The 19,250-nt window shown below is 36.5% G+C and overlaps 1 protein-coding gene across 2 annotated transcripts; it reads right to left on the bottom strand.

Moving 5' to 3' along the window:
* Nucleotides 1–6,785: 6,785 nt before the first annotated feature.
* On the bottom strand, nucleotides 6,786–14,733 carry LOC125650326 (proton-coupled folate transporter-like). 2 transcript variants are annotated; one of them, XM_056165483.1, is made up of 6 exons: nucleotides 13,315–14,733; nucleotides 12,869–12,952; nucleotides 10,929–11,085; nucleotides 10,228–10,289; nucleotides 8,080–8,150; nucleotides 6,786–7,940 (listed from the first exon to the last, which is right to left on the bottom strand). In XM_056165483.1, the coding sequence occupies exons 1-5, from the start codon at nucleotides 14,411–14,413 to the stop codon at nucleotides 8,104–8,106; spliced, it is 1,449 nt and encodes a 482-aa protein (XP_056021458.1). In that variant the 5' UTR covers nucleotides 14,414–14,733; the 3' UTR covers nucleotides 6,786–7,940; nucleotides 8,080–8,103. The 2 variants fall into 2 exon arrangements, with proteins under 2 accessions (XP_056021458.1, XP_048734465.2); XM_048878508.2 differs by having other exon boundaries at nucleotides 6,786–8,150.
* Nucleotides 14,734–19,250: the final 4,517 nt, after the last annotated feature.

The following is a 19,250-nucleotide window of genomic DNA, read 5'->3' on the forward strand; positions in this document are numbered from 1 at the left end:
AAATTGCAGATTAGAGGATCCTCTAGACAAAGTCATTCAGAAAGGAGAGATAACTACCAATACAGACCAGAAACATGCTTTGGAATGACTTGTTGAAAAAATATAATAAGTCACATCTTTAAGGAGAGTGGCTATTTTGAATAACACACAGATAATGAGTGAAACGCTATGATACAAATAAAGAGCACTATGGTAAATGAGATGGGAGAAGAGAGTAATGAAGTACGCACCAGATATCCAAAAGAGACATAATTCAAAGCAAGGAAATTTTAGTCGAGTTAAAGATAAACAGCGCGAAGGAGACATAACGTACTACAAATGTAGTAGAAAAGGACATATGGCAGTAGGATGTCGATTTCGACTTGATCACAAGAAAAAATTCAAATTCCAAAGGCCCTACACCGAGAGGCGGGGGTCAGGGTACGAACAAGACCAGCATCAATCAAGACTAATAGATCCTATGGACGCGAGTATGCATATAAATGGAATCCCAGCTTGTGTCAACCAATCATTTTACCAGCAGCGTTTTTCAGACATTGAAATCCAAGATATTAAGGAGGATTTTCATCTTCAATGTGTTGATTGTAGTGTTTTACCTTACAAAAGAGCAGTAGAGCAGGAGATATTATCCGAGGGCCTCGGATATACCGATAAAAAGAACATGCATATCGGTTCTTGCTGGTGGATGATGCCACTTGTCACAGCAACGTCCCCATACATTTAAGAACAAGCGTTCATAGGACAATGATGGAGGAATCAAGAGACAGTCATGGTGACAGACTTTTACACACCCGCATGAACCATGGTTTTGGACATTTAGATGGACTCTCGCTGTGCAAAAGGGAATTGCAGAGGAATAAATACAGATTAGGTGTTATTTAATGAAAGGTCAAGATAACGATTGATTGATTGATGTTTTCCGCCACACTTAACAATTTTTCAGTTATCTGGTGGTGCCCAGTTTTTATTGGTGGAAGAGAGAACCCAGATACAAGTACCTGGGAAGAGACCACCGACCTTCCGAAAGAATACTGGGAATCTTTCTCACTTACCGGTGCGAACGGGATTCGAACTCGCGCCGACAGAGGTGATCAAGATAACGAACAGTGATCGATATAAGGAACACAAAATAGAGAGTTGGGCAAACATGGACCCATGGATATAGCTTAGGTGGGATAAAGTGCCTAAGAGGAAGCATTCCCTGTTGATCCGCCACACCCTCATGAACCCTATATCTTGATTTGGTAAACGGAGTAATCCGTAGTCCAAATAAGTGTGTAAAAACGGCCTAATAATCGGTATGAAATACATTATACAGCATTTGACCCAATGATAAGCTGTATTGCCAAATTAGATCATCATAACGACCATAGAATATGCGAAAATCTGCAGAGATCAAACCAGGCAATCATGCCACAGTTCATGGTTATGTAGATAAGATGGTTCCATACAATTAGCCCGCAGTGCTGTTACAGGATACTACGAAATTAGTAATTACCAAGGAGTTAGATGTAATAACTAATATAGTTGATTATAAGTATGGTCATGAGTAGCAATGTTACAAAACGGACTGCTAAGATTACATCAAATACAGTGATAGCTGAACTGTGGTCTGACATTGGAGGAAATTCTTATATTGCCCATTAGCATTTCAGATCCAACCATGTATAACATACCCGAGGACAGCTTGACCAATGAGGAGTTTCTTAAGACAAACGAGATGATCGCCATGAATGGTGATATTTTTCATGGGGAGATACAAACTTCGGTCATATGACAATTGTTCAACACAGAATTGAGTTGGTAGATATATTCCCTTCAAAGTTTCAGAAGGTTCGAATTAGTGTAGAAATGAGTGATAAGAAGGTCGGATTCACCATTTTCCAGCAATGTAGGCCTTGTTAGGAAGAAAAATGGAGATTAAGAATGTGTGTGGGGAGTTGAACAATAAGACAAAAAGATACCTAAGCTTGGTCCCGTATTGAGATATTGGACAGTATATTGAGGAACCGCTGCTTCACTGCAATTAATGCGAAATCAGGATACTACCAAATTGAGTTAGATTAGGAACACAAGGGCAGCTTTTTTGTTGGTCCTCTGAGATTCTTTGAATACATTCGGATGCCATTTGGATTATCCAACAGCCCAGCTACATACCAATGACCCATGAAGGATCGTCTTGGAGAATTCCACCTCAACATTAGCTTTATTTTCGTAGATGAAAGTAATAGAATCAGATTTGGTTGAGTTTTGGTGAAGGTGGTAGCATTTGATAGGAAAAATAAGACAACAGATGGTTAGAAAAGGGGCCACTATCAGATTATACATCAGCCTAACCCAGATATACCAGTGTTTATTGTCAAGACAGAATATGGAACAGGCAGAGTACGAACTATCCTTCGGAATCTGCTTCTTCCTGTAGGTACATAGATCCTGAGATGTGTCACACACAGTTTCGAACCCCAGAAAGAAAACATAACAAGAGAAGAAACAAACCACAGTTAAGGTAGTATATCAAAGTGAGGAATCAGATTCCAGTGACCCTGATGATTATTTCCTTTTAAAGGTACCGGTACCACAAGTGAGAGCGACACCCCTATAGATGATCTACCCATCGTCACTGAGAGGGGAGTGTCACTTGGTGTACCACAGCAACGACCTGAGAAGGAAGTCATGGATACCCTTCCACCCCAAACTGCAGAGAGTGGTGGTCAGATGCCTGTGAATGAGGAAGTTATACCTTTTCCTTGATGATCCGCTAGAACCAAACAACCATCATACAAGCTTGCTGACTACCATGTGTAATAGGCTGGTGACAGGAGAAGCTTGCTGACTACCATGTGTAATAGGCTGGTGACAGGAGAAGCAAAGGTTTAGAAGCTTGCTGACTACCATGTGTAATAGGCTGGTGACAGGAGAAGCTTGCTGACTACCATGTGTAATAGGCTGGTGACAGGAGAAGCTTGCTGACTACCATGTGTAATAGGCTTGTGACAGGAGAAGCAAAGGTTTAGAAGCTTGCTGACTACCATTTGTAATAGGCTGGTGACAGGAGAAGCAAAGGTTTAGAAGCTTGCTGACTACCATGTGTAATAGGCTGGTGACAGGAGAAGCAAAGGTTTAGAAGCTTGCTGACTACCATGTGTAATAGGCTGATGACAGGAGAAGCAAACGTTTAGAAGTTTGCTGACTACCATTTGTAATAGGCTGGTGACAGGAGAAGCTTGCTGACTACCATGTGTAATAGGCTGGTGACAGGAGAAGCAAAGGTTTAGAAGCTTGCTGACTACCATGTGTAATAGGCTGGTGACAGGAGAAGCTTGCTGACTACCATGTGTAATAGGCTGGTGACAGGAGAAGCAAAGGTTTAGAAGCTTGCTGACTACCATTTGTAATAGGCTGGTGACAGGAGAAACGTGCTGACTACCATTTGTAATAGGCTTGTGACAGGAGAAGCAAAGGTTTAGAAGCTTGCTGACTACCATTTGTAATAGGCTGGTGACAGGAGAAGCAAAGGTTTAGAAGCTTGCTGACTACCATTTGTAATAGGCTGGTGACAGGAGAAGCAAAGGTTTAGAAGCTTGCTGACTACCATGTGTAATAGGCTGGTGACAGGAGAAGCAAAGGTTTAGAAGCTTGCTGACTACCATTTGTAATAGGCTGGTGACAGGAGAAGCAAAGGTTTAGAAGCTTGCTGACTACCATGTGTAATAGGCTGGTGACAGGAGAAGCTTGCTGACTACCATGTGTAATAGGCTGGTGACAGGAGAAGCAAAGGTTTAGAAGCTTGCTGACTACCATGTGTAATAGGCTGGTGACAGGAGAAGCTTGCTGACTACCATGTGTAATAGGCTGGTGACAGGAGAAGCAAAGGTTTAGAAGCTTGCTGACTACCATTTGTAATAGGCTGGTGACAGGAGAAGCGTGCTGACTACCATTTGTAATAGGCTGGTGACAGGAGAAGCAAAGGTTTAGAAGCTTGCTGACTACCATGTGTAATAGGCTGGTGACAGGAGAAGCAAAGGTTTAGAAGCTTGCTGACTACCATTTGTAATAGGCTGGTGACAGGAGAAGCAAAGGTTTAGGAGCTTGCTGACTACCATTTGTAATAGGCTGGTGACAGGAGAAGCAAAGGTTTAGAAGCTTGCTGACTACCATTTGTAATAGGCTGGTGACAGGAGAAGCAAAGGTTTAGAAGCTTGCTGACTACCATTTGTAATAGGCTGGTGACAGGAGAAGCAAAGGTTTAGAAGCTTGCTGACTACCATTTGTAATAGGCTGGTGACAGGAGAAGCAAAGGTTTAGAAGCTTGCTGACTACCATTTGTAATAGGCTGGTGACAGGAGAAGCAAAGGTTTAGAAGCTTGCTGACTACCATTTGTAATAGGCTGGTGACAGGAGAAGCAAAGGTTTAGAGACATTTCGGAAAATGTTAAGGGCCAATTATCGATCAGAAGAAAGGACTCGTTCATTGAAATGTGTTCAGATTATGTAAATAAATCTAAGTCAACTACTTTTTATGCCGAATCATTCTTAGTTGCAAGTATTATCTTTCCTTGGTATTTGTATCTGGGGAAGTTTGTGGTAGTTGTTGTTAGTTGATTTAAATCCACTCAGTCCAATACGAATTCCGCTGCGCTGCTTACTAACTTTGATAGCATCATGTGATAGAGGAACCTAAACATTCCTTCCAGACATAAGGGTTAATTTATATAGGTATAATTAAAAACATAACTTGGATTTGTACATGTATACCCCAAGGTTTAACTGGTTCTGTTATTTGATTAGTCATAGCATTGTGTAGGTAGCTAATAGGAAATCTTGGCGGGGATTCCTGGAATCCTTTTGTAGAATATTGCAGGAAAATAGTTCGGTAGAGATTTCAAAGGGTGTTACCATTGTTGTAAACTTTGAAGTATAAATCCTATGATTTAAGTAACTGATGAGTTTTAAGTATAATTCAAATGTGCAGAGTGATTTTTGTGTATACAATTTAGCATAATGTTAAGAAACTATTCAATAGGTCATATTGATTGATTGATGTTTTCCGCCACACTCAACAATTTTTCAGTTATATGGTGGCGCCCAGTTTTTATTGGTGGAAGAGAGAACCCAGATACAATGTACCTGGGAAGAGACTACCGACCTTCCGAAAGTAAACTGGGAAACTTCTCACTTGCCGGCACGGGCGGGATTCGAACCCGCGCCGATCAATAGGTCAAAATAAAAACCTTAAACTAGTTTCACTTTTAATTCGGTTACTTGGTTGTATATTGTTTAACGCCCCGCTCGAGGATCTTTCACTCATATGGTGACATCATCGTTGCCGGTGAAGGGCCGCAAAATTTAGGTCCTACGCTCGGCGCTTACGACCTTTGAGCAGGAATTAATCTTTATCGTGCCGTACCTGCTGTGACATGAGATCTCGGTTTTGCACTCATCCGAAGGGCCGCCTCATTTAGTTGCCTCTTACGACAAGCACGGGGTACTGAGGACCTATTCTAATCCAGATCCCCTCGAGATCCTTTAATCTGGACGCTGTGACCCAGTTCCATAAACTGGTGTGTTTAAATGAAGATTATTGTAGTCGTATTCATTTTCCGATCAATCATTTACACATAAGTTTGGGTTCAAAGATCTATTTCCGTTGAGGATAAAGTGGTGATTAAATAATTGTATCGGTGCATATGTCACATATGTTCGAGAATGTCTTTATCTGTGTATTGTATTGTGATTATATGTTTTCATTGTTGTTTTAGGGTTGTTTATTTTCCCCATTTATCAAACAAATCTGATTTCCAACATCTTGTGGATTATCTTTACACTCAATACCGGTTACACATGTCAGTCTTGCATTTTTGGCAATCAAATTTAAGATTCAAATAATTGTTGAACTTATGATCCAATTACTCGGAAATAAATATATTTGCCTATGTGTATGCACTTCCAGTTGTAAAAGACTAAATATCAGTTCGAAGTTTAGATTGCGCCCCTAAATAATACATGGGGTACAGTGAAACCAAATTCCCTGAGGGAATTTTCTGGATCCGCTTATATACACGTAGCTGCGCTCGCTCTAACACTTATATAATATTTATAACCTATGATATATATTAACAAAAATAGAATAAACAGTACACAAAGTTAAAATTTTAACGCAAGCGCTTTCATTTTATAATCCCCCAGGCGTTACATTTTAAACTATTTTAAAATGTAACGCCTGTGGATTAAAAAATGAAAGGGCTTGCGTCAAAATTTTAACTTTGTGTACTGTTTATTCTATTTCTTTTAATATATATATATATATATATATATATATATATATATATATATATATATATACATGTACAGTGTATATGCGACGTGTACATGGGAGTGCTAGACTAAGAACCTTTGACCGTCTACGCGTGAAATGTTACAATCAATCTCAGTACAGAATTATACACTTAAATTGTGGCAAAAGTTTATAAGACAGCCAAACTAAATGCATGGCAATATAGAGCAGATAATTCTTTATTAAATATTGCTATATCAACTTATACAAAGTCTGTCCGCCAGATACGAATTAAAAGAAAATGTTCGATGATGTTTTATGGATGTGTAAACCGACAGATGACTGTAAATATAGCAAAAACGAGTTTATCCACCTTTTAAATGTAGTATATTTTTGTAAATTTAATGAATATTGGGTAATGATGCGCACAGATTTTTTTCGTCGTTGTAATAAATCAACTGCACGAACAATATCGGATGTTAGGCTGTAGAACATTTTTCATATGGCGTGACTAAATGCTGACTAAAATTTTATTTATTATAGTGACATGTCATTGTGCGATACAACTTTTGCATTTCAGTAAGATGCATGTTTTAATATACACCCGGTCCAACGGACCTATACGTCACAATAAATAACACAATATAAGAACACAATAAACGATATCTGCGCATGCACAGTCATTTGAATATATACAGGTATTATCGTACATACATGTACTAGTAATTGTCTGGTATTATAAGAATTTTAAAGTTGGTTCGGGGAAATTACAAACATTAATAAACACTGAGTCATCAATTTGATTTAATTAAAAAATAATCTTATCTTTATGGTAGTATCAAGGTGGCAGAGTATCATAAGGAAAATTGGACGGAAAATCCCATCAATGCGTTAAAGTTATCCTTCCAATTTTCCCTATAACACCGCCATCAAGAAAAGAATACTAGGATTCACCTCTTATAATTAGATTATGTTTTAAGATAGTAAAACTTATTGTTTCTCTCAACAAAAAGCTTAAATTAACGTTTTTGAAATGTTTTTGTTTTCAAAATCATATGACATCAATACACAACAAGAAGTAAAAATCAGGTTTTCTTTGATGAAGAAATCAAACGAAGTTTTTCAGCCAATCAAATCGCTGTAATTTCATCAAGGCAATAGATATTAAATGATATTCAAATCAACTCCAATTTCATTATATAGGATATTTCTTGCTCTTTATAAAATGACCTGGATAATAGAAAGTGTTTTTCAGATTCAATTTTGTTTAGGTCATACATAGAGCATACTATATCCTCGATCGATTCTCCTTCATATCGACCCGTTTCAATCCGTAGGGGCAGGATTCCACATCTGAACATGGCCATAGTAGATATTGGTTTTTAAATGTCCAGTGTTACATAGTTTTCTACATCATAGCGTGATTTCAAAAGGGTGCCAATTCAGAGTTTTGGTACATGCTGTATGTCATTAGCCAATGGATTTCCATACTTAATCCGCTGAAAACTTTTTTGTACATTTACTAAAAGTTATTTTCTTCTAAATATATGAGCCTACTGTTTAAAATCGTGCTGTAACTCTTCGATGTTACCCACTGCAGACCAATATCTCTGTACCCGGTATTTCAATGGGATTCTTGGGTCGGAGTTTTCGTCTAACACCAACCCTGTATAAAACCTTTTAACATTTTGAATATCATATAATCTCCTGCATGGCGACCATCACCATTGTTACGTAATTGGAATGTGGATTTCATTATAAGCTAATGCTATGATGAGGGGTAGTTTTCCTGATGTGTAACTTACAATGTTAAGTGCTGAGACTGACACTTAGAAGACGCTGTATATTTCATCATCACAAGTCTTCCTTCTAGAAGCTAAAAGTACAACACAAATAACAAAAATCTGCATATATGTATATTAGATTCTTTTTAAAAAATTAGATTCTAGAACATAAATAAACATAAGAAACATTGCAATTGTAGAGGAAACAATTTCTGCGATTGCTAAATGTTCAGATCTCATTTTCAAAATCAACACATGGATATGTACTTGAACAGCTGAGTATACTGTATAATTAATAATGCATGTAATAATGTCAATAATAATTATAAAGTGTTGTAAAAATCACAACAAAAAACAATGAAAGATTCATGAATAAAAAAAAATAATTCAAAATCAGATTCTCAATTCGGATAAATTAATTTGTCATATTTATTTTATCGACCAGTCACCGAGGTAGTCTTTGATCTTGATCAACAAATGCGAGTACAAAAAGATGCTTATTTTCATTGCTCTACGGTGGATTGTTATTTCCTGTCGCCTGTTCGTTATTTAAGGGGCGAAAAAAGTATACGTGCTAATTGTCCTAGTACCGATTTTATGATTTATATTCACATGCAGAACTTCGTCGAATTTGAAACATCAAAATCGTGGATATATAAACGTCCTACGAGGTTTCAATCCCCCATCAACAGATCCGGTATATGGTATTTTAAAACATTCATTAAACAGAAATGCTTATAGCAAAGCAAATGCCATTCATAAAAATAAATGTACACCTAGACCACATGGTTTCAATGATCCTTGAGAGTTACGCATTTTAACTAAAATTTCATAAATGATTTCATCTGCAAACAAGTGTATATTTGAATTTTTTATAAATGCTTGACAAAAGATCTATCATTTGTTTGGTTTCAATATAGAAAAGTATATAGAATTATAAGAGTGAATAATTATCAATACTTTCAAAACTGATAGACAGTTGCCAGTGTGCAATGTGCACACGGGAACATGAGACGCTTAAATATTAATTTTTTTAATGTAATGTTGTCAACATATTTTGGTTATCCTTGGAAGATCGGACAGAAAGCTAGCAAAATAGTAAAAGTTCAATTCAAGTAATGCTATATACTTGGTACTCTAGACAAAGATGTGGGTTTGAAATTGATTATAGTATTATTCAAGAAATATTTATTTCAGATATGTAGTAAAAAGAGCACCATTTTATTCAATGATGTTTTTATCCTACCTTAACAATAATAATGCTAAATAGAGAAAAAACATTATGCTGCTGTGAGGTTTAAAATGTTTGATAAATTAAAATATTCGTGAAAATCTTTATCCCAGCTCCTATGATTTATCATAAAATTCTTTTACGTACAATGTTGCTGGGATGAAGTATTTTGAGTTCATTTTCAATTTATAATATTTTGTTTTAACTTTAACTCGAATTGTCAATTATCATTTGATGGAATAAATAACGTTTAACTACAAATCCTCATCATCATTTTCACACAATTGAGCAAACCACAAGCTGCGGAAATGTCAGCCCATAAGAGGGGGGGGGGTGTAAAAAAGTAACTTCTGATAAAAGATGGCTAAAGTAGAAATGTCTATTTCAAAACAATTTTACAGTATTACAACTCTATTATTCCCTTACATGTAGTATATAGAGCAACTTTTGTATATCTGTTTCATATCTATCTTAGTAATCTCTCTCTCTCTCTCTCTCTCTCTATCTCTCTCTCTCTCTCTCTCTCTCTCTCTCTCTCTCTCTCTCGGTGATGCTGTTTTGTAAATGATAAAAACCATACATAATGCTACATGTTTGGTAAATACTTGTGGGCGAGGTTTTGACCCAGGTTTGGTGAACACAATTACATTTCAACTGTTCATGAAAAATTGAATAAAAAGAATTCTAAAAACGGGTCAGCAATAGGAAAAGTTATCTATGAAGATGGCGGATTCTGTTACATGTATGATGAAGGGCACTATCAATATGCAGCTCATACTTAATAAAATGGTTTCATCGATAAAATGACATTAAGCAACCATTTAGTGTTAAGATTTGGTTATACGGTAGTGACATTCTTATTTGTAATTTCTGAGTGTAATAGTGTAACTGAAGGCAGTTTTCAAATTTCGTTGCAAAACATCAATTGACGTCCGTACTTTCAGGTATGCGCTGATAATTGTCCCTCTGACGCCATTCATGACCAAACACAACCAGAATTCTGTAAGATTGGAAACAAATAATATACTATAAAAACTTCATTGAAAAACAGTCACTGATTGTTAGATGATCATTTACACCTGGACTCAAGAAATTCAATTTTACTTGAAATTACCTAAAAGTATTATATGTGACAGTCGCAGATCAAGAAAATTTCCAAATGGGTCCCCCTTCGGGGGGTGGGGGGGAGGGGGGTGCGATCCAAGTGTGTACCTTGTCAGCACAGAAAGTGGATTTAAAGACCCAAAAATGGCAAAACACAAACAATAAAAAAAATTCAACCAAAAAGGGAGGGGGGGGGGGGGCAGCCCCTTCCCCTCCCGTTTTGATCCGCCACTGCATGATCAGTTTAAGGAGGAAGAACACACTGTCACAATATTTGAAAGATAGCATGCTAGAATATATTCCTTGTTCCTTATATCAAGGGACTTTTATATACAACACATTGAAAAGTATGCATTATTGAAGACAATACCAAGTGATAAGACATTGAATTTTCCCGATAAATAAAGTGAATTAAAACCTATCATCTGATAAAAGATTACACAAATCTTAAACACGTATCAAAATTTTCTTCGGTATGTTTTCCCTCCTTAAAATCGTTGAAACGTGGGTGTAGTCACTGTATGATAATACTTACAGAAGTAAGACAAAGGCAATGCCTAGGAATCCTGCAAGGATTAGGTAAGCCATCCCTCGATAAAAGGAGACAGTGGTTGAATAAATAGCTCCTCCAAGTACAGCGCCCGAGAGGTTACAAATGTTCTCAACAATCGCTATACTTCCGAACAGCGTACCTATAATCATAGCATTAAAGGACACATCTCGTGTTTTCAAAGTATACAGAATTATATACATTTTGTCTTCCTTATGCTTATAGAAATTAATTGTAATAGTTCGTTCGCTGAAGTATTGCGATAATTAGCCACAATACGGACTTAAATCTAAGCCCCGATTTCAAAAAGCCTAGTTAATTAGATAGGTAGTCACATGGTACAGTGACGTCATATGCGACCTTCGTCGATCAACTTGTTGTAAAAGTAGTGTTAGATATTTTTAAATGCTCGGGTTTTAGGGGCCTAATTTATTTACCATGGATAACATTTATTTCGATGTTGACAAATTTCCCGAGTCTTATATCTTTTAGCCACCAGTGCATACAAACAGCGACCCAAATGTAGCGAGAAAAGCGAGTATGAAATATGCATAAATTTGCGAGTAAATAATGTTTACATGGGATCACTGTCTAAACACAATTTGGTAATGCCATTTCTGTAAACAACTGTAATTAGCGTTGTTGCTTTTCTAAAATAAACAGTGCAATTATTATTAAATTTATTTTTGGAGAAGTTAGATAGGCCTAAATTATGATACGATTATGTATCATTGACAACTAGGCCTACTGTCACGGGAGCATTTCGGAAAATAATAATAATAATAATAATCAAACTTATTGTGAAAATCACAATACTTTTAAATTATTTTATTAAAACAATTTTATTACGCCTAATCATTATTTTTTGTTATCAACACGTTGTTACTTAGGAAGTGGGAGCGCGGCGTACTGTTGTTGTAAACACTTACGCGTTCCTTAAAAAAAAATGAAAGCATTATAATTCAATTGAAAGTCGGGAAATATTATATTTTATTATTTATAATTGAAAGTTCAATTATCTTTTATCTTTAAATTTCTTTTTTAAAACTACCAGTTGGTAGACACTGCTAGCAAAGTTCTGCCTACATGTTGTTACAAGGTGAAGGTCATTTGGTGCGAGTGTGTATTGAATTCGAGAGCAGAACGGAAAGCATATGCCGTAGGTCTATATGTAACAGTGCGTAGCTTCGATAGAACCATTTTCTCGCAGTTTATCTACGTCTTTGTCCAAGTGTTTGTTTTAAAAAGTACAGGGACAAATTCTACTGGGGGTTTTTATGGCAAAGTCGTTGTGCCGACAAAATATATTCACGTCTTGTCCCTCATACCTTCCTTCGACAGTTAAAAAAGATACAGTCCAAATCCTCTCTACTGACAGCAAGTACACCCTTAAACGGCACAAAACACCCTAATGCAGTGTTATTTACAAGTTGTTAATGTGATAATTGTTTGTTTGTCAATTAAATCTAATCTGTTTATGAAATGGCTATCAACTGTTTTCAAATCTTCTCGCTCGAGGTCGCATATGACGTCACAGATAATGGCGCGTAAACTATCGAAGAAAATATGCATATTGCAAGATTTGAATTTCATCGCTTTCAAACTCGAAAACTACGCAAACTGTTTCATTTAAAACACATGTAAAGTAGTTTTAAGCATGAAATGAATTAATTTTGCTGAAAAAATTAAAAAGTTTAAAAACATGCAATGTGTCCTTTAAGAGATGAAATACGGCTTGATGCTGGTGTATCAAAAGTGCCCTCGAAAAATTAAAGTGTTAGAAATCTTAATAATCACATCGTTTGAATTATGATAAAATGATGATACCTACAAACAAAAAACAAACAAACAAACAAACCCCCGCAAAACAACTATCATTCTGTTGCAGAAATTGGATAATGGTAAAATATTGAAATGCGAGTTACCTTGCTTGTCGACGGGTGTCATCTTAGACATGACAGCTCTGATCATTGGAATGGAGCTCATCCCAAAGGAGCCCACCACAGATGCTGGAAAGGAATAATACGCGGTCAAATATTAAGTCAATAACTTAAATCAAAATTTCTATTTCCCTTTGCGATCCATCATTCTGAAATGCGGGTACACAAGTGGCAAACTATTTTATTTACAAAGTTTTAGTAAACTTAGTATATACATTTGAACATACTGAAAGACGGTAAATTCTTTTTTTGTTTTGTGAATAATTTCATTGCGAGAAATAGCAATGATTTTTGTCATTTTGGGGTTTGGGGGTTCAGGGTCAGTCGAAAGGAGAAGACAAAACATATTAATGTAGGTCTTATTTATAGCACAATTTCCTGCAGAAGCAATTTATTTAGGTATATGTTTGTTTTGTTTAAAATTAGCTTACCTATATAAAGGTAGTATTCCGATGGCGCTGTTCCAAATAAAATGTAAAAGGCGACAGATGAAATCGTGCCGATGAGAGCAATTGTCTCATCTCTGAACCACTTCTGCAGAAGTTTTATTCCTATTAATATGACGACCTCCGACAGAACAGATTTTAGAGTTTGGAAAACGCTTATTTTAATAGGATTGAAACAGAACGGTGAATCTATCAAATAAAGTAGCTCAAAAGCTGAGCTGCCTAGTCTTCCCAACATAACGAAGCAAAATGCTGACAGACTTATTATGTATTTCCATCGCTTAGAGTCCCCGGACGAATCATCCTTTTTTATATAAAACTGAATAATTTCTTTGAAATAGTCAAGGAAACGAAACTGTAGAGTTGAGTGGCTGGTAGGAGCTAGTGTTTCCGGCACAAGACATATACCAATCACCGATACAAAACATATACCACAGGCAATCGCCATAGAATAGGTGTAGCCAAAGGCAGAAATTGTATAGCCAGGTACAAAACTACCAACAGAAAATCCCACGCCAAGCACAAAGCTTATAGCAGCAATGAGAAAAGATCTAGACTGCCCCGAAGATATGTCCGACATCATGGAAAATGTAACCGCTAGCAGAGCCACCCAGCTACCACAACAACCCTCTATAAAAGTGAAAGGGATAAAGAGATACACGTTCCAGTTATATGCAATGGCTAGGGTCATCAAGATCTCTTTTACACAAACTCCAGCACCTCCGATGAAAAGAAACATCTTGCGACCAATAGAATCACTTAGAGGAGAGAACACAAGAGAAGAGAAGAGAAGGGGAATTCCCTGGGCCAGGGAGATGTAAACGCTCCATTCTGACACAATTTTCTGCACTTTTTGTTCGTCCTTGTATTCCTCGGAGGTGGTATCCGTATTGCAAAGCGAATTGTCGGTGGTGTTAAGTTTAGTTTGGTTTGGAAACAGGGTAGCACGAAATTTATCGTGGCCGTACTCTGTTGCTATATAAAGTCCCATTACATATGCAAAAAAGAAGAAAAATTCCACAACACACAGCGGAATAAACTTCCTGAGATATCCTTCTTCTGTTTCTCGTCGTTGAGATTCCATCCTGCAAGAAATGTACCGTTCAGACTCCTCCAAAATAAGCTATTTGATATACCATTTCTAAATATTTTCACGGATTTAAATTCTAGAGTCAACTCGAGTTAACCAATGTTAACATTCAGAACATGCACCACGAGACACCAAATCGCGCACGGACATATCGTATCACAATTATGAAATTTGAATTCTCTGGACTTAATCGCAACGTGAATGGGGATGAGATGACAGGTTACTGTCACGACGAATTTATAGCCTCCATCACATGATTGTGTACCTGTGATTTCGTAAACAACAGCAAAGGGCATATAACTCTAAGTTTGTTTATGAACATACGTGGCCTATCATTCGTTCCCAGACTGATTTGTACCTGAGTTATAATATTACCCCCTCTCTCTTCTCTCTACATATTCTCTCTCTGCCTATCTCATGCGCGGATCTAGAGGGGGGGGGGATCCGGACCCCCCCCCCTGGAATTTGCAAAGATAAACAAATTACAAAATAACGATTTATAAGAAAAATGAGTTATATCACGGGTTCGATTTTGTGAAAAGGTTCGATCCCCCCCCCCTGGAAAAAACTTCTGGATCCGCGCCTGTATCTATTCTCTATCTATTCTATGTCTATCTATCTATTTTCTCTATCCTATCTATTTTCTCTATCTATCTACTTTCTCTATCCTATCTATTTTCTCTATCTATCTTTTCTCTATCTATTCTCTCCCCTAACTATCTATTCTATTCCCTCTCTATCTATCTCTTTTCTCTGTCTATTCTCTCTATCTATTCTCTCTCTCTCTCATTCTCTCTCTCTCTCTCTCTCTCTCTCTCTCTCTCTCTCTCTCTCTCTCTCTCTCTCTCTCTCTCTCTCTCTCTCTCTCTCTCTCTCTCTCTCTCTCCTCTATCTATTCTCTCTTTTCTCTAGGATTCTCTCCCTTATCTATCTATTCTCTCATATCCTGTGGGGATTCGGGTTAGAATATATCCTCAGTACCCCCTTGGTTGTTGTAAGAGGCGACTTAATGGGGCGGTCCTTCGGATGAGACCGCAAAAACCTAGGTCCCGTGTCACAGCAAGTGTGGCGCGTTAAAGATCCCTCCCTGCTCAATGGCCATAAGTGCCGAGCATAGGCCTAAATTTTGCAGCCCTTCACCGGCAGTGGTGACGTCTCCATATGAGTGAATATTCTCGGGAGGGACGTTAAACAATATTCAATCAATCAATATCTATTCTCTCTATCTATTCTTTCTTCTCTATTCTCTATATATTATCTCTGTCTATCTAGGTCAATCTATTCTCTCTTCTCTATATATTATCTCTATGTCTATCTAGGTCAATCTATTCTCTTCTCTATATATTATCTCTGTCTATCTAGGTCAATCTATTCTCTCTTCTCTATATATTATCTCTATGTCTATCTAGGTCAATATATTCTCTTCTCTATATATTATCTCTATGTCTATCTAGGTCAATCTATTATCTCTTCTCTATATATTATCTCTATGTCTATCAAGGTCAATCTATTCTCTTTTTATCCCTTTTCTCTCTTTCTATCACTCTCTAGGTGATGTACGACACACAACACAATAACATTTTTGAGCAATTTATTATCTACACACAAAGTAGAAAAGAAAAATACGTAAAGTATGCATATTATCCTACATTTTGTCTTCCGAAGTGACCACAGCTAATTCGTTGATTCTTCATAACCACGAACGGATCTAGGAATTATACCAAGCTAATTCGTTGATGGTATCGCGGTGTACTCCTTCTCATGATAGTTCTGTAAGGAGTCTTTTACCAAAAACCTGTATAAAATTACATATCTTTGTATGACAAATCGCTCAAACGCCAAAGGTTCAAAGATAAAGACTGTAAAACATATGTATGTGTATAGCAACCACGATGAGCATCTGCATGAATATAATGATTCACAACAAATGTATAAAGTATTAAGTATCATAGGAAATGTACAAAATGTTATAAATAAATACAATTTTAAAAAATCGGTAATCGATTTTTAATTCTTTGACAAAATACAGATGTTTTAAGTAATTTGATTTTAGAAAATTGCTAATTCTAGTTTCTTCTGCTTGGGACACAGACCCGTGATCAATAGCGTACGTAACATGCTAGCATTCTGTAATCCAACTCCCAGAATTATTTCGAGTTAACACCTGTACACTTATGACATATTCCTTCATCAATTGTTTGACATTTGTGATTGTATGATATATGGTTCTTTTCAATTTCATTTCAGGGAATGTCAATGAAAGGAGCGACACGTCAATAAAACAAATATTCAAGATCTACAATGTAAATACAATAGTCAAATATCCACGCCTTTCCGAATTAAGTGATTGAATTTGGTAAGTTTTCTGCGAATGTATGTCATATCAATTCAAAAATTAAATACCATGTCAAGGGCTAAAAGTATCTGCTATATGCCAATTAATTGCAGGTTGTACATCCGGTTAACGCCCAACAGGACATGTCTAACGGAATCATCCGAAAAATGTCATCATTATTAATCATTCTGATAGATCAGCATATACATGTACCGTCATATTGACATTTCCAATGTGTTTGCCTTCGGCAGAGACATATATAACTGTTAAGTATGTAATTATGTTTAAATGTGTCTTCGGTATTGTTAACAATTGAAATGATGACCATTTTCTCATGAATGTAAACACAATAAGCATAGTACGAGTATTTTAAGGACTAGGAATTTCGACAGAAATAAAAGTAAAATGTAAATATAAAAACTAAATTTCATTTTTGAAAAATACTCGAGGGTAATGGTATGAACTGCAACGTTTCACTGCAGCATACATTTCCTGTTCCGCGATAACGCACTTCATGAACTACATGCTGGTGTAAAGCGTCGCAATTCATACCCTCGTGTATTTTTCAAAAAATGAAATTTATTTCTTATAAATGTACAATTCAACTTCATGTTGTTATTTATTAACTCTCCATAATGATTTCTTCATAGATTTATTCCTTATTGTTCATCTACAAAAGTATATCATTCAAAAATTCAATTCTGCCGCTGATTAAACACAAAATTTGAATCCATACGATTTACGATCTCAATGACGACAGATACATTTATGTGTGTCGTATTGAATATTTAGTCTACACTTTCAATGATCATTCCTGTAGATATGTTTCGGTTAGATCGTACATGTATGTATTCGTAAACATGGAAGAGATACATGTATGCACGACAGCAACTTTTGCTCTGTATACATTCTTGACTAGTGTGTAACTCGGCGAACAAATATTTAAAATATCAATATGTCATAGCATAAATTCCGAAAATCGTAGACCACAGGCTAGAAAATGTATCATAAAACACCATTCTTCGACTTTTCAAATTTGTTTTCAATATCAAATTAGATTGAATTATTTGAATCCTTGAAGAAACATCGGTGGCAACAATAAACAATTGCAGATGGTTTGATAACAATACTTCATTAGATAAACCAATTAACCGTCACAATACTTTCTCTATAGAATTGGTACTCATTTATCTGAATAATTATCAAGTCCCCAAATAATTAAAAATCTTTTTTAAAAACCAAATCATTCATCTGGTTTCCATAGATGCGTTTACATGTCTAGGATATCTTGAAGTACCTAAATCTGTTGTATTTTAATGCAGCTCTGATTTAAAAAAAAAAAGAAAAAAAAAAAAAAAAAGGTAGCAAATGTTTACAAATTGAAACTGAGGCACATTTACATTATTCGATACGGGTGATACTTATGCAAAAATCTTGACAGTGACAGATGACATAGTACATATACTCTTTTCAAGTAACTTTAGTCCCTGGTGAGCGTTTGATTTTTGCGATCGATTGCGGCCAGTGACGGTTGATTCCCATTCTCTTTAGAGAAGTCGAGAGGCATAGCCTTCATCGACTTCTCTTCGCAAGCATTCATATTTTTTGCTCCTGGAAAACGTGTAAATGCCGGAGTCGGTGACGGTTTATGCTTCGACCGACGTTTCGACTCAGATGTGCCTGGATTTACGCAATAGACAACTTGTTTTCCAACATTTAGCAGTAATGCACGAAACTGTCACAAGGAAATCAACACTTACTTGCTTTTAATCCATTTTCAACATGTCCCCTGTCCGGGTTTACGTTAACTGGTCTTGGGAGCTGTCACAATAGGGGACCAGTTAAGAGAAAGCAGGCTGACGTAAACAGAGTTGTGATTTAAACCCGGGACAGGGGCATGTTGAAAATGGATTAAAAGCAAGTAAGTTTAATTTTGATTTGAAAAATCACTGGGCCAGAAAAGTTTACATTCACATGAAAGCTTTCTGACCTAGTCCAGATTCAATTTTGAAAAAAATCGTGCCCCGGAAGTAGGTTGGGGTCACAATAGGAATCAAAGTTTTACATGCGAATATATAGGGAAAAAATTGAATATGAGCCAAGGTGACTCAGGTGAGCGATGTGGCCCATGGGCCTCTTGTTATTTACCTATTTTATCAAATCTTTCTGAATGAATACAGATTTAAAAGCAACAACTGGGTTTGTCTTATTATAATGCTTTCAATACATACATAATTAATATCCTCACATACATAATCAACATCCTCACATACATAATTAACATCCTCACATATATAATTAATATCCTCATTTCTTACAGGTGTTAATTTTTATCATTCATTCAATAACTCTTTTGGTTGGAAGAAATAGTATAGTAAGGGAAATTGTTTCCCTTTGAGACAGACAAGTACCGTGTACAATTGTATCACATTTGTTATGGGGTATTGCAATGACCTATCGCAGTCACCTCATCTCTTGTAAGCAAGTAGACCTGGC

This window comes from Ostrea edulis, chromosome 5 (genome assembly GCF_947568905.1).
Source record: "Ostrea edulis chromosome 5, xbOstEdul1.1, whole genome shotgun sequence".
Lineage (NCBI taxonomy): Eukaryota > Metazoa > Mollusca > Bivalvia > Ostreida > Ostreidae > Ostrea > Ostrea edulis.

Bases quoted from the DNA above. Each gene is read 5' to 3' on its own strand.
- LOC125650326 (XM_056165483.1), bottom strand. From the start codon at position 14,413: ATGGAATCTCAACGACGAGAAACAGAAGAAGGATATCTCAGGAAGTTT. The intron at 10,290-10,928 runs GTAAGTATTATC...CCAATCTTACAG, and splicing joins ATTGCCTTTGTCTTACTTCT to AATTCTGGTTGTGTTTGGTC. The intron at 8,151-10,227 runs GTACGGACGTCA...TTGTACTTTTAG, and splicing joins TTATCAGCGCATACCTGAAA to CTTCTAGAAGGAAGACTTGT.